The sequence below is a fragment of the Electrona antarctica genome (genome assembly GCF_951216825.1).
Source record: "Electrona antarctica genome assembly, chromosome: 8".
NCBI lineage: Eukaryota > Metazoa > Chordata > Actinopteri > Myctophiformes > Myctophidae > Electrona > Electrona antarctica.
Window position 1 is genome coordinate 16,018,288 of NC_136789.1, and position 15,862 is coordinate 16,034,149.

Genomic DNA, 15,862 nt, shown 5'->3' on the forward strand with positions numbered 1-15,862 from the left:
AGGCTGTACCTTGATCCCACAAGGCCCTGTAGCTCCCCCTCAGGGATGTTATCTGTGTCAAAGCCCACACCCAACTAACTTGTCTGTCCCTGCAGCCTCCCTTAAATAGGAGTGGATCCTACCACAGGACACAGAATCAATTAGCAACATTTCTTCTCAATTAACACTTTCAAATAAATACTGCCATAAATAACACCTTGAATAAAAGTAACCTAAACATTCTCAATAATGCGTTACAATTAAACAAGTATAAATCAGCATGTAAACTCAATGACAATAATAAGACAGCATAAGAAACACCCCTCTCCTGCATAGCACTTGGCCCCTTCCTACTCAAGGGAAATGCCACCAGCAGTGCAGGAGAGACAATTGGCAATCAGTGATCATTTAACTTGCATGTTATAGAAAGCAGTTTCATGTGTCTTTGTATATAGGGCACGGGTTGCCCCGTGACAAAGGAAAGAAAGAGTTTGGTGTGATACTTTTTGTATATGTTATCTTACAGCAGTCAAGAAGATGTAATGCCTTATGTGCATCCATGGACTAACACAACAGGTAAAACTATAGCTATGACATAATCATAGATCACAGAATTAAGTATTTATGTTGAAAATGTTTGAGGAAATTCATGTATACATTGCTCTTTGAAAGACGCATGCTACATTACCGCATATGGTATATATTTTACAAAGTAGCCTATAATCATTAGTTAATACAAATATTATGTATGTTGTATGTATATTGTTTTCTTTGTTGCTGTTCTATTATAAATTTTATTTTAAATAATGCATGTTGTGGCTATATTTCAGGTGGTGGTCAGAAGAGGTCTTGCAACTGCTCTGCTTATTGCAATGGAACTGGTTGGTGCATTGTCCGCTAATAAGACTAAGCCATATCTGATATTCTTTTGAGCTATAACAATTGTAATATGACTCACAACCCCATGATTCCTATGTTGTTTTGTTACCGTTTCAGATGCATACTATTATTTGAAAATTTCAATTCAAGACCCCAGCATTACATTTTCAAACATCTCATCTCTGGTGAGTTCCACATTTGTGTGTGCATGTGTATTAAACTTGACCAAAACGAGACCAAAATTGGGAGACACCACACAAAACCACAGTGAGGCACGAAGTTCAAAGTCAACGTTATTTTATTCCACTACTGTATAACAATAAAAGCAGAGCAGTGGGATATGAGGCAGACAGGAACATCAATTCAATGTCCAATAAAAAAAGGGGGGGTCTTTCGGAGTCCAGGGTCATTAAAAGCACTGTAAGATGTAGAATGCAGAGTCATTAAATGCCACAAGGTCCAACAATTACAATCCATGAGCAGATTAAAGTGTCTTGTGCATGGGGTTTTTACTTCCCTTTTCCCCATGGGGCCCATTTGGTTCATGCTCCAATCCAAGTCCTTGCTGGCAAAACTGCCTCACCCTCAAACACTGTGGCCCTTAATGTAGTCAATGTAGTCGTTAGCTCATGCCCTGCACCTGTTCTTACTTATTGGAGTCATCAATGCTGACCTGTGCCACTGCCAGTAGAATGGCTTCCAAAACATTGCAACTTGTATAACTCAAAATGAAATAATAAAGAAAGCATGCATGCATGCACACAAAATCAACATAGTCAACATAAAACCAGCTATAACACAAATGAATCAGCCGACTGTCAGCATGACACTCAACACACCTTTCTGTCCCTGCCAGCATTGCACATATTTAGCAGATCCCGTGAATTATAGTTCCAGACAATTGATGCTTGTGCACGTGTTTATTCAATATAAACAAGCCTCCCTATAACATCCACAATTTAACTTTGAATGTCAAAACCTCTAAACATCATCCTGTTTAACAAAATTGAGCAGTATAGTTCTGACCTGATAAATGTAAACAGTTTGACCATAGCTATACCTGGTTTGCAACAAGATGGGGCATTGAACTAACTTGCCTACTGATGTCTTGATGTCCCTGCAGATTATCAAGCCACCACCTTGTATCCCAGCAACTGGGTATGTTGTTATATTTGCACACACATGGTTTTATAATCAGGAGAGTCAGACTATTATTTATTTTGGATGCCTGCCATGTTAATTATTTTTAGTCACTGACTGGATTCTTTGAATGGTTTGTTCATTTTTGTACATTCCAGTTGTGCATAGTATCAGTTATTGTATTCAGTTCATTGTTGTGCACCCTACAGTATAGCGTATAATCATATCACATTATGATATTGTTTCTTTACAGTATTGTGTGTCCATCACCTACTATTGCATCTGCATATCAGGTAAAGACCTCCCCAAATTACTTTCACATGCCTTCAGTTTAACATGCCATTTTGAAATCAATAATTGAACAAAATATTAGTGCTGTCAAAATCAATTGGGTCAGTCAGAAACTCCAAATTGAATGCATTTTGTTTTATTTTGTATGCAGGGTCATGCACACCTAGACTGTGGAGGTGGAACAACACAGTGAGTCTGTCATTATTTTACTGCAGTTCACACACAGTACACAGCATACAGTCCCTAAAGGGTCACCAGGAATCTGCTGTATATATTAGTATATTCTTGAAAGTTACACAAGCATAAATATATAAACACAAAACTGTATTCTGGCCTGGTTCGAATCCCGAGCCGTCGGCCTTTGACGCATGTCTTCTTTTTTGCAAAAAAGCCTTTAAAAAACAAAACTATAGTCTATTTAGTCTATTTCTCTCTTTCAACTATTTAGTAGCTGCTAGACCATGCACTCCTTATCCATTTTTAATTGAAAGATAAAGTAAAATTGTAGTGTACTGTTTAACCCAATCCAAGCCATCCACGAGATGTCTTGAGGAAAGCTATTATTACCATCTGGGCCATCGATGAGAAATACGAGATTTGATTAAAAAATATATGTAAAAGTATTATTGGTACCTTCTTTTTCGCTTCCGTTAGCTTCCATTGCTAGCCTCCACAGAGTCCCCTTTGTGGAAACAGCCTACATGATAATCCCGTTTATGGTAACAGCATGGAATCGGTTTTAATGTATTTGTTAAATATTTCCTTTGGTTATGTGTCAGTACTAGTTCAGCAACATGTTGTAAAAAGTACGACTTCTAAAGTACTGCTGTCTGTTTTTTATGCTGATTGAAATATACTTAATATAATTGCATTTCTGTTTCTAGTCTCCAGTCATGTGATGTGATTCTGAGCTTCGCCAGAGAGTTCCCCGTGTGTGACGTTTCAGCTGCCGCAACGGCTGTGCTCTCTTCTGCCAAATACATTGATTATGATGGACAAGTAACCAGAGCCGGTGAGTGTTGCAGACTACATACCAGTGTTGTTTTTGGCAGCAAAATTTGATTTTAGTTTTAGTCATAGTCTTTTAAATAGTTTTCACTTAGTTTTAGTCACATTTTAGTCACCTGGAATGTTTTAGTGTTAGTCTAGTTTTAGTCGACTAAATCAACCGTAGATTTAGTCAACTAAAATCTCATGACATTTAGAAAATGTATTTTGGCGGGGCTTGATGCCGTCGTAATGACTGTTTTTAATGACTGTCGCGCTGCGACGCGTTGTGAGCTTGTAGATCGGCTATTTTCAGCATGCAACCAAGTGTAAAATGACTTATACTGGATCTCTTGTCCACTAGTCCCTTCCTAACATTTTAGTCTAGTTTTTATTTGTTGACGAAATTGTCGATATATTTAGTCTTAGTCTTTAGTCTTAGTCATCATAGCTTAGTTTTTATTTAGTTTCTATTTATTTTTTGTCAGTGAAAAAAGGTAGTCGACGAACATTTTTTGTTTAGTTTTAGTCGACGAAAACAACACTGCTACATACAGGTGGTAACGCATACTGTAGGGCTGGGCAATTACTGAAAATATATTTTCACCATTAAAAAAAGATATGGCCCTGCAGCCCTATCTCGCATATCCATATAAGATATAAAGATATGGCCCTGCAGCCCTATCTCGCATATCCATATAAGATATAAAGATATGGCCCAGCCCTATCTCGCATATCCATATAAGATATAAAGATATGGCCCTGCCCTATCTCGCATATCCATATAAGATATAAAGATATGGCCCTGCAGCCCTATCTCGCATATCCATATAAGATATAAAGATATGGCCCAGCCCTATCTCGCATATCCATATAAGATATAAAGATATGGCCCAGCCCTATCTCGCATATCCATATAAGATATAAAGATATGGCCCAGCCCTATCTCGCATATCCATATAAGATATAAAGATATGGCCCTGCAGCCCTATCTCGCATATCCATATAAGATATAAAGATATGGCCCAGCCCTATCTCGCATATCCATATAAGATATAAAGATATGGCCCTGCAGCCCTATCTCGCATATCCATATAAGATATAAAGATATGGCCCTGCAGCCCTATCTCGCATATCCATATAAGATATAAAGATATGGCCCTGCAGCCCTATCTCGCATATCCATATAAGATATAAAGATATGGCCCTGCAGCCCTATCTCGCATATCCATATAAGATATAAAGATATGGCCCAGCCCTATCTCGCATATCCATATAAGATATAAAGATATGGCCCAGCCCTATCTCGCATATCCATATAAGATATAAAGATATGGCCCAGCCCTATCTCGCATATCCATATAAGATATAAAGATATGGCCCAGCCCTATCTCGCATATCCATACGGTTGGAAATCCCTGCCTCTGATCGTCTGGCTATGCAAGACTCACACACATGGCTCATAAAATCAACAAAACAAATGATTGTAAAGCTTGTCATTCATGTCTGAACGTATCGATCACACAGCAATTTGTTCGCATTCGAGAGCTGCTGGAAATCCACTCCAGTCAAACTTCAACTTTGTTTCCCTGGATATACGGCCTTCTGGGTTTTGTTCACCGGGAGTGGATGACGTGATTGACACCCTCACATGGTTTGTATAATCTCCAGAATCATCCCATGACAAAACGCATTAGAAACTGAACTTGTCATGTCAGTTATATAGGCCAGAGCTAAGTACTGTACTGGATCCTTTTCCATAATGAATAATGCAATAATGCTATTGATGCATGAATAGCACATTCACTTTTGTATGTCTCGTTCTCTTTCTAGTTCAAAAGGTCAAAGTGTATGCGTCAAACTGGACGAACAGTGTCCATCTTCTTCCACAACACCAAGAACAACAACACCAGAACCAGAACCAATCAACACCACTGTACTCCAGAACACCACGTCCACAGCTGTGAACACGACCTCATCCCCAATGAATACAACTAGCCCCGCCCCTGTGAACGCAACCTCATCCCAATTTATTACAACTAGCCCCGCCCCTGTGAACGCAACCTCATCCCCTCTGAACACAACTAGCCCCGTCCCTGTGAACGCAACCTCATCCCCATTGAATACAACTAGCCCCGTCCCTGTGGACGCAACCTCATCCCCTCTGAACACAACTAGCCCCGCCCCTGTGAACGCAACCTCATCCCCTCTGAACACAACTAGCCCCGCCCCTGTGAACACGAGCTCATCCCCAATGAATACAACTAGCCCCGCCCATGTGAACACGAGCTCATCCCCAATGAATACAACTAGCCCCGCCCCTGTGAACACGAGCTCATCCCCAATGAATACAACTAGCCCCGCCCCTGTGAACACAACCTCATTCCCATTGAATAAAACTAGCCCCGCCCCTGTGAACACGACCTCATCCCCTTTGAATGAAACTAGCTCTGCCCCTGTGAACACAACCGCAACCCCATTGAATACAACAAGCTCCGTCCCTGTGAATGCCATCTCATCCTCATCCCAATTCAATAAAACAACCTCTGCCCCTGTGAGCACAACATCCTCCCTTCATAATATTATAACTACAGCTGGCAAGACCACAGTGACGACGGTGACAGTACAATCCAACAAACCTAACACAACTACAACTGCCGGAGGTCCTTTGAAGCCTGTTGGATACACCACAAATACCCCCACCACCATTACAGGTAAAACAAAACTTTTCTTGGGTTTACGAGCAAAAGCTCATCTAAGCAAAGGTTCTTCCTTTCTTCATACCTTGTGTTGTTAAAAACCTCTGTTCTTGGATTCTGCATACCCTGATAAAAGCTTCAAATAATCACCCTCAGAATCACCAACCACCAACAACACAGCGATCAGCAACGAGCAAGCTGCTGACAGGTTGCTGGAGTTAACCAAGGACGTTTCCAAACTCACCTCCAGTCAGGTGGAGCAGCTGGTGTCCGACTTGGAGGCTCTCCTGAGCGGGCCCAACGTCAGTAAGGCCCTGGGAAACACCACGGTTCAAATCGTCAGCAACCTATCGCATGCCCCCAAAGAGACTGTGGCTTCTTCTTCCAAAAGGTCAGCTGTGACGACGAGAACATTTGACTGAATTATCAGTTGTCAAACGATAAATCTCTTTGGAATTAACAATCTGGTTAAATTAATGCAGATTTTACTGTGTGATTGTAGAGACAAGAAAGCAGTATAGTACTCTATTACTACTATTGGTGCTAATAATAATAATAATAATAATACATCTGTAATTGTTTGTATCAGGATCATAAGAATTGTTGATACAGTGGGACTGAAGCTGGTCTTAGCAGGAGATACAGAGACCATTCTGTCCAAAGCTCTGGCACTCTCTGTGAAAACAGTGGACGGCGACTTTGAGGAGACCACTTTTTCTGTCTCAGACCCCGACACTGTACAGGTATGACACAGACATTAATACCGGTAAGTTAGTAGGTCTAGACTAGTATTTCTCCATGAGGGTGGTACAGCCCACCAGGGGGTGTAAAGACATGGTGGGGGCGCTCAAAACAATATTTTTTTCCTGCTGGGATTGAACCCATTCGAAAAAATGTAATGGCAGTAGCAGTGGTGCATGGTGTTCAGTGGTTGGAATCACGGTGCTATTAACTGTCCCATTTGTGTCCTGTAGGTCCGTGGCCCTCGCAGAGCCAGGAGTGTGAATGCGTCCGTGCCTCAAGCCTCAGTCAGATTGCCAACATCTCTCATAGAGCACCTCAGCTCTCAAGAGCAGCAACAGGCCTCCCGAGTCCAGTTCAACTTCTACCAGAAGGACACACTGTTCCAGGTATGCTCTCACTAGTCAAGCCAAAGCATGCAGGACCACATGATGCCATCAAAACCGTGACGCGTCAGAAACATCACAAGTGTTAATTTAAAGATGGGGTGCCACATTTTTTGTATTTTTCCAGTTTTTCATGTGTCTATGAGGTGTTAGTACTTCATTAGACACCCTGGAGTCGTTTTTATGTGCAACTAGAAAAAGTGCCCTTCTGGGCACAGGTCTCCACCAGGAGGATGTTTTGTGTGTGTGTGTGTGTGTGTGTGTGTGTGTGTGTGTGTGTGTGTGAGTGACGCGGCTTGGCCTGTTGTAGCGCCACCATGAGGCTGATTTGAAAACTGTCACGTGGCATTTCTTCCTCAGCCTAGTGGGAATATGCATGCACAGTTTCACCGCAATCGGACGCTGCGTTGAGTAATTGTGGCAATTTGTACAAAACGGGTACAAAGCGGGCTACTCCTGAAAGGTTTAGAAGCCAATCGTAGGCAATGAAGGTGGATTATGAGAAATCAAACAAACGTGTCTTGATCACATGACTATGGAGAGCATGTGTACCGATTTGCGTGAAATTTGGATAACTGAAGGAGTAATATTAGAAAATGTGTTTAACATATGTCGGCCTCCTGGTGGCGCTATAAAGAGCAGATGTGAAAAATTCCAGGCAAAGGTTTTTCCTTGGCCTCTAGGGAGTTGGCATACAAAGTTATCCACAGATTCGGCGAGTTATAGCGCCACCATGAGGCTGAGTTGAAAATGTTCACGTGGCATTTCTTCCTCGGCCTAGTGGGAATGTGCGTGCACAATTTCACGGAAATCACACGATGTGTCCATGATTTGCAGCATTTTGTTTGAAACTGAGCACTCCTGCAAACTTTGGAAGCCAATCTTAGCCAATCAGGATGGAGTCTGAGAAATCTGAAAGACCCGTTTCGTTGAATGGCTCTAGAGAGACTGTGTACCAATTTGCGTGATGTTTGGACAAAATCTGTAGGTGTACTGTCAAAAAACTTGTTTTGCACAAAGCGGCCTCCTGGTGGCGCTATAACAGGCCGTTCTGGAAATTCTGGGGCAGAGATTCATCGTTGGCATCCAGGGAGTGTGTGTGCAAAATTTGACATCGACCGGGTTAACGGCGCCGGAGATTAGCTGTTCACAGACGGACGGACACACACACGGACACACACACGGACAGTCGGACACACACACGGACGGACGGAGTGCAAAACATACTCTCTCCCCATACCTTCGGCCTGGTGGAGACAATTATGTATTCCCTTTGTATTTAGGGTTTCTTCCTGGAGGCTGAACCCTTGACAGTCAAACGTGCCAATGAAAAAAACAGTAATATAGTGACATCACATTATCAGCCCCTCCCCCTTTATCATACAACTACAGCTGTGGGTGCGGCTTAAGTTAAGGTGGATCACCACCCACCAGGCAAACCAGGCATACTTAATGAACTGGTGGAGCCCACATAAAAACAACATTTTAACAAATACTGTACACTTTAAAAAAAAATCATCCTCCTTATATAATCTGACCTGATCATGTTTTAGGGTGAAAAAGAATCATGGCACTCCATCTTTAACTTTTGCTGTGTGAGATGCTTCATTGGCAGAGTGGTAGAAATGTGGTCTCATGTGGAAGACAACGATTTGAATCAGGACTGCAGCTTCAAGATTAGAAATCTCAGTGGTTCAAAATGTTCTCTTTAGGACAAATCCTTGGGAGATCAACGCAAGGTGATTAGTGGGATCGTGAGTGCCAGTGTGGCCAACCTGACCATCACAGGACTGAAGGAAGATGTCTATATTCACCTGATGATCTCGGAACCTATTCCGGTGAGTCGTGTTCAGAACATTTTGGAGAAAAAAAACGCACACACATACACACACACACACACACACACACACACACACACACACACACACACACACACACACACACACACACACACACACACACATGAATTATGAGTAATTTATCATAATCTATATTTTTATATTCTTTACTACAGGCTAACTTCGTGGCCACATGCGTTTTCTGGGACTTTTCCAGATATGGTAAGTTGTCCACTGTCTGAATGAAACAGGGATATACAGTACTAAATATGAATTGATTCTGATCACAGGAATGTTGATGTGCGTGCTATGATGTGGTACTGTAGATGGAGCAGGTGGATGGAATCCATATGGCTGCCATGTCCGTAACAGCACGGACAATGTGACCACCTGTGGTTGTGACCACCTAACCAGTTTTGCCATACTACTGGTACGTACGTGGTTACCTTCAGAATCACATCCACCCAAATATAACAGTTTGGTGACACTGGTGCATGAATTCTTTGAGACACACATATGGGTATTTTGAATCTGCCATTGCTTCATGGGGTGAAAACAACACAGCTTAGCATTGGAATCATTTATTTCCGTCATAGCGCAATTATGGTGAAGTATTGTAGTGCAAGTGATTGCAACAACCACCAATGCAGTGAAAAATGCGATTCTGCCAATAATCATATTCTTTGAGCCATCTGAGTTTTTGCACAGTCAAACAAAGAATCAAGTGACGTCGATCCCCTTCCCCTATTCGCACATCCTAGGACATGATGTATATGTAGTCAGAATAATAGGGCTGCAGCTATTGATTATTTTATTGATTGTTTCGATTAATCGAATAATGCTTTTCATACATTTATTTTAAAATAATAAATACCTGTGATATACAGTAACAGGTTGAAATTACGGTAACTCAAGGAATGTGTTCAAAGTACACTTAGTTAATTTCCTCCCTTCAGTCTTTAGAAATTGTCATTACATTTGTTCTCACAGGACCTTGCCAGAGACCCCATAATCAGCCGCATAAACGCAACCATCCTGACCTACATCACATACATCGGCTGTGGGATCTCCGCCATCTTCCTGTCCTTTACCCTGCTCACATACCTGTCGTTTGGGTGAGTCAGAAAGCCACACGCCACACCAGCTGTCACCTCACTCACAGACGGCACCTAGATCATGCCCGCATGCCACAATCCTGTTCTATGCCTTTTTGATCCATGTTTTTCTCTATATATTTCTGTTAAGCACTTTGTGACTTGTTCTTAAAAGGTGCTATATAAATAAAGCTTTATTATTATTATTATTATTATATTTATTCCTTCTCTTGGATCACAGAGGTCTGAACATGAAAATCTAAGCTTAAAGATGATTCGAATCACAGTCAGACACCACTAAACCCAGCGATGGTTATTTCCTTTCTATTGGACCGCTTGCAGGAAGTTGCATAAGGACGTCCGTGCTAAGATCCTGATGCAACAGTGCCTGTCGTTGCTGCTTCTCAACCTGACATTCCTGGTGGACTCCTGGCTGGCTCTCTACCCGGACGCGGTGGGCCTCTGCATCTCCACGGCCTGGTTCCTCCACTACTTCCTGCTGGTCTCCTTCACCTGGATGTGGCTGCAGGGGGTGCACATGTACCTGTCCCTCGTCAAGGTGTTCAACATCTACGTAGCCAACCACATGCTCAAGTTAACACTGATGGGATGGGGCGTCCCACTCGTCGTGGTCATCATCGTCATCGCGATTGACATGGACAACTACGGCGTGGTCACCTATGCGAAGTTCACCGATGGCACTTCAGACGACTTGTGAGTCTTAACATTAACACAGTGATGTACAATGTGCAGTAGCCTATAGAGCGTCGCAGTCCCGCTGCAGATAGATGCCAATCTATCCAAAATGTGTGTGAATCATGTTCAGATGTTGGTATCATCTGTGTTTTGGAAATACAAAAGAATTTCTGGTGGCAGAATATTTCCAAAATGTATTGGCTTTGTAGCCTTTGTTCTTTGTGAGACACTCTAGATAAAAGCACTCCCAGATTTTGAAACCTGTCCATAGACACTCTCCTTGTCCTCTCTCCCACAGTTGTTGGCTAAAAAACGACATCGCCTTCTACGTGGCAGTGGTGGCTTACTTCTGCATAATGTTTCTGTTCAACTGCATCATATTTGTGATGGTGATGGTGCAGCTGTGTCGCATCAAGAGGCAGAACCCCCACAGCCAGCAGCATCGCAATGGGCTACAGGACTTACGCAGTGTGATAGGAATCACTATGCTGCTGGGCCTTACCTGGGGCTTTGCTTTCTTTGCATGGGGGCCTGTGAGTCTGGCCTTCATGTACCTGTTTTCCATCTTTAACTCCTTACAAGGTGAGCTTCACTTGACTTTGTCCAGTACAAAGCAGGGAGTATGTGCAGGAATTCATGTAGTTTTATTAGGTTTCCAGTCTAATTATAATAATAATTCTGTATTTTATATAATTTGTGTGTGGTCAATTAATGTTTTCAAAATAATATGTTCTGCTGATGAAGTTACAATATATCAAATATCGACCATAAATATGGATTGATACGATGCGTGGTTAAAAATGTAGAAAATATTAATCTCTGACCAATCAGCTAAGGGCCATTTTTGTCTTGCAGGGTTCTTCATCTTCGTGTTGCACTGTGCGGTGAAGGACAACGTGAGGAAACTGTGGAGGACCTACCTGTGCTGTGGCAACCTGAGACTGTTAGAGAACTCAGGTTAGGTTCAAACTATGCAATGTGGATACAAGTGGCTCATTTATGAAACTAGAGCGGTGCCCATTGGGCACTGGCCTACTTGGAACGATGCAAGTTGGAAATGAATCCTCTACCCAGTTATTGTATGTGTCCCCTTTAGGCCCATATATGGAGTTCTTTGTCAGGAATGCCCAAATATAGAGTCTATGCAGATGTCAGAACATATTTGTGATGTCAGAACAGGGCAGCTCGGCCTGGGCCGGCCTAGCAGTCCAGGCACCTAGCCTGACAGCGTGTCCCAACAACCTTTTCTGCATGTCTTCCCCCATATCTCTCTCCCCCTTTCCTGTCAAACTACTGTAAATCTATCAATAAAGGGAAAAAGCCCTAAAAATATCTTTAAAAAAAGAAAAGAACGGGCCAGCTCCATATATGGAGCCTGGGCAGGGGCCCTGTCCAGAGACCGGGCAGAGGCCATTTGTGGCCGATTTGAAGTCGGTGGGACGGTTCTCGAGTTACGTGGATTACAGATGTACACACGTACGTACGTACAGAGACTTGGTGCATTTATAGATAAGATCATAACAATAATGTTCTTAATGGCATCTGTTACTGAGGCAATAAGGTTGCCAACCATTTGTCTCATACAATTAAAAACCCAAATAGGTTCCAGACAATAGATTTCGATAGTTTTCTAGTCTCTTCGAAAAACAAAGTGAAAGACAGAGGTTTGAAATATATTTGTGTAAATGTGTAAGAGAAGTTTTACAGGCATTTGATCCTTTTGTTAAACTTGTCTCTTCATAGAATGGAGTCGCACAGCAACACAGAAGACCTGGAGTCACACACACACATCGAAGACAAGGCATTCTTCGGTAACTAAATTATATAAAGAGTATGGCCCTGACCTAGCCTGGTGAAACCACTCCCCCTGCTGGACAACTCAGGCAGAATGAACATCTGGCGAGGGGGGAGGTGTTTACCCAGGCTAGTCCTGACCTGCTCTAATAGATAATAGGTTATAGACATAATAGGTTATAGTCATATGTTGTTATCATGATACCTTTGTTGTGTTGAATCGAACAGAATTTAACAAAGGGAATGTCTTCTCTCCTTTAAGGCATCTCGGTCCAACAACTCCTCCAGCCCTTCCCCTCTCTTTGTCAGTGACCCATCATCATCATCATCATTATCATCATCATCATCGGAACCATTCAATGGCATCGGTGAGCGAATATATGGTTATGTTAACATTAACATTCATTTAACTCTGAGAGTGGTCCGTTTTACCCTCTCAAAGTTAAATTAACACTGGGGATTTAACTGCATTGTCTGCCAGATAACCATGCATGCATATCTCTGCTGTTGGACAGAAATCAGCTAACTCCAAAATATAGATTTTTCAGGAAATTATTATTTTTTCACAAAATGAAGAAAACCTTAGCTTTTTAAAACAAAGCAATACTGCCTCACCAAAGTTGGTATTGTGACTTTATTGTCAATTACTTGAGAAGGGGACAGGTGGTGGAGTTAGCTGGTTTAGTCGACAGGTTGTGGATCAAATGGAGTTAGCTGGTTTTGTCAGAAATTAAATGCTTTTCATTGCTTCAATATATATATATATATATATATATATATATACTAAAAATGGAGTTAGCTGGTTTCTGCCGGACAGCGACAAATAATCATTATATCAGGATTACAATAATATGCATTTAGAACATGGCTTTCAGTGTCATTCATGACAATTGATCCTCTTAATCCAGCGCTGGTTTGACCTTTCACTTTTCAATAATTAAATGTGGAATCCTAGGCCACTGGACGCAGTGTTGTTTGGTCATGGCCATTATAGCCCTGTTAGATATATATTACGCAATATCTGTATTGTGTGTGCTCTTATTAGGGCTGCATTTATCATTCATTTCTGCAGTGATTATGCTATTAATTACTTTTCAATTAATTGAATAATTGAGAAGCTATATATTGAGTGTGTATAAGGCTGCACAATATATCGTTATCGTATCGTTATCGAGGTATGAACATGCGCAATATCAGTATTGCAAACAGGCAACGGTGTTAATATTGTATCGTATCGTTATCGCAACATTTGGCAAAAATACAGAGATATGACATTTTGTCCATATCGTGCAGCCGTAATATATATATATATATATATATATAGTCTCAATTAATCGACACAATGATGCCAGCCAGGTTGAAAGTGGAAGTTTTCAGCCTTTTTTATGCTACTACTGTATTTAAAAGGGGGTGTTATTACACTGAAATAGAAGCCATTGTTCTTGCATCAATTTAAAATAACTATATCTTGTTTGAAATGACCACTGATGATGTCATTAGAGTAAGCACAGCCCTCCTGTTAGACGCAAAGCAAGACAGAATTGTTACCATCTTATAATGAGCACAAGTGAGGACCAATTATATGAAAATAAGGTTGATATGCAAATGAAGTGTTTCCTCATTTTGCAAGGACTTGAGAACTATGCAGTGCCTTAAAGAACAAGTAGAGGTTTTATGGGGTTTTCGATGGCATATGGGAAATCTTGGGCATTGCAATAGCGAAAACATTTATTCAAGTAAAGAAAAATAATCTATCAATAAAAATTGTGACCTTAACAAGAGCTTAAATGTCACCTGCTGTTAGATGTGGAGTGCACATAACTGCAGTTAAAATATTAGCCACTATATGGCAGGAGAGGACTTTACAACAAGAGCTCAAGTTTCCTCACCTTCTAAAGGACAGCAGCCACCAAAAATAATACAATTCTAACTAGAAAAGTGCACTCCTCAGCTCCCCTTTCCTTGTATGAGAGTGAAAATGTAATTTAGAGAAATGCACTCTGTTACATAACATACCTGTAATGGTAATTTGAAATTCAAAAGTAGGTGTCTTCTTTGACTCAGATCTCACTTTTAATGTTAAAAAGTTTTAAAAAGGTTGTTCAGTCAACTCGGAACCATATTGCAAAGATCAAGTCCATCCTGTCATTTGCAGACTTAGAGAAGGTCATACGGGCTTTTATAACCTCCTGCCTAGATTACAGCAATGATCTGTACACCTGCTTAACACAAAAGTCCATCTCTCGCCTGCAACTGGTGTAAAATGCTGCTGCCAGGCTTCTGACCAACACTAAAAAGCGTGCCCATATCACCCCCGTCATGGCAACTCCCCGTGGCTTTCAGAATTGATTTTAATATACTTTTAATAGCTTTTAAGGCCCAAAATGGTCTTGCCCCCCAGTACATTAAGGATCTGCATCTGCTGCCTCCCTATAATCCACCCCGCACCAGAGATCCTCAGAGGAGGCCCTCCTACAGGTTTGTGCGACACGTGGCATGCCTAGTCACCAAAGGTGAACAGGCTTTTGCCGCACCGCCCGCACAAGCACCCAAGCTGCGGAACGCCTCTGGCAATTAGAAAAGCCAATTCTGTCATCTTTTAAAACACTTCTGAAAACACATCTGTTCAGGAAAGCCTTTCCTGTCAGTACGTTATTTCCATGTAATTTTGACAAAAATGTCCAACACAAGCCAGGATGGCGATGACCCCTGACTGTACTGTAATAATTAATGTAAATCTGTGCCCCACTTTAGGTAATCCAATTCACGACACATTGATCATCACTGATGAAGAGCCCCGTTCAGACGTCATCCTCAATGAGATCAACAGCCAGTACAGAAACCAGCAAACGTCTTAACCACTCCAAACATAGCGTCCCTATTCTATGGGGCAAAGATTCTGCAAAAATAGGCAATGTACAAGCTCCCAACGCATCGCAAAGCAACACGTTATGAGCTTGTAGATCACATATTTTCGGGGAAAGAGGTCGTTTGATGTAATCCGAGGTTGATGTCTTTTTACATAACTTTATTTGCATTATTATATTATTGAGAAATGACTGAAGCAAGTGTCATGGAAATTGCTTGATTAATGTATATTCAGTACTTTTGTGTCCTTGAGCTAAGCTATAGGGAATTGTTTACATAAGATGTTTTGTATTTGTCCAGTGATAGTTTAATGTACATCTCTGTTCTATGGAGGTGACAAACATTAACAGTCCCTGTCTTTGTAAATACCTCTGGAATGCATATTTCTGTTGTCACAAAACACTTTAAAAGGTGGCCAGAAATAAAGTTTCTACAAGTTTCAAACTTACCAAACTTAACTGTATCAGTGA

At 41.4% G+C, this 15,862-nt stretch overlaps 1 protein-coding gene across 2 annotated transcripts; it reads left to right on the forward strand.

Annotated features, from left to right (window-relative positions):
• The first annotated feature begins 397 nt into the window (after positions 1 to 397).
• On the forward strand, positions 398 to 15,802 carry LOC306927746 (adhesion G-protein coupled receptor G2-like). 2 transcript variants are annotated; one of them, XM_079507586.1, is made up of 22 exons: positions 398 to 555; positions 810 to 860; positions 976 to 1,043; positions 1,982 to 2,016; positions 2,252 to 2,291; positions 2,441 to 2,478; positions 3,174 to 3,301; positions 4,804 to 4,930; positions 5,110 to 5,990; positions 6,132 to 6,366; positions 6,565 to 6,718; positions 6,950 to 7,105; positions 8,815 to 8,940; positions 9,117 to 9,162; positions 9,267 to 9,370; positions 9,931 to 10,055; positions 10,377 to 10,748; positions 11,029 to 11,312; positions 11,586 to 11,687; positions 12,474 to 12,541; positions 12,787 to 12,892; positions 15,279 to 15,802. In XM_079507586.1, exons 1-22 carry the CDS (start codon positions 492 to 494, stop codon positions 15,380 to 15,382), a joined length of 3,414 nt encoding a protein of 1,137 aa, XP_079363712.1. In that variant the 5' UTR covers positions 398 to 491; the 3' UTR covers positions 15,383 to 15,802. The 2 variants fall into 2 exon arrangements, with proteins under 2 accessions (XP_079363712.1, XP_079363713.1); XM_079507587.1 differs by lacking the exons at positions 398 to 555; positions 810 to 860; positions 976 to 1,043; ... (2 more) ...; positions 2,441 to 2,478; positions 4,804 to 4,930.
• The last annotated feature ends 60 nt before the right edge of the window (positions 15,803 to 15,862 follow it).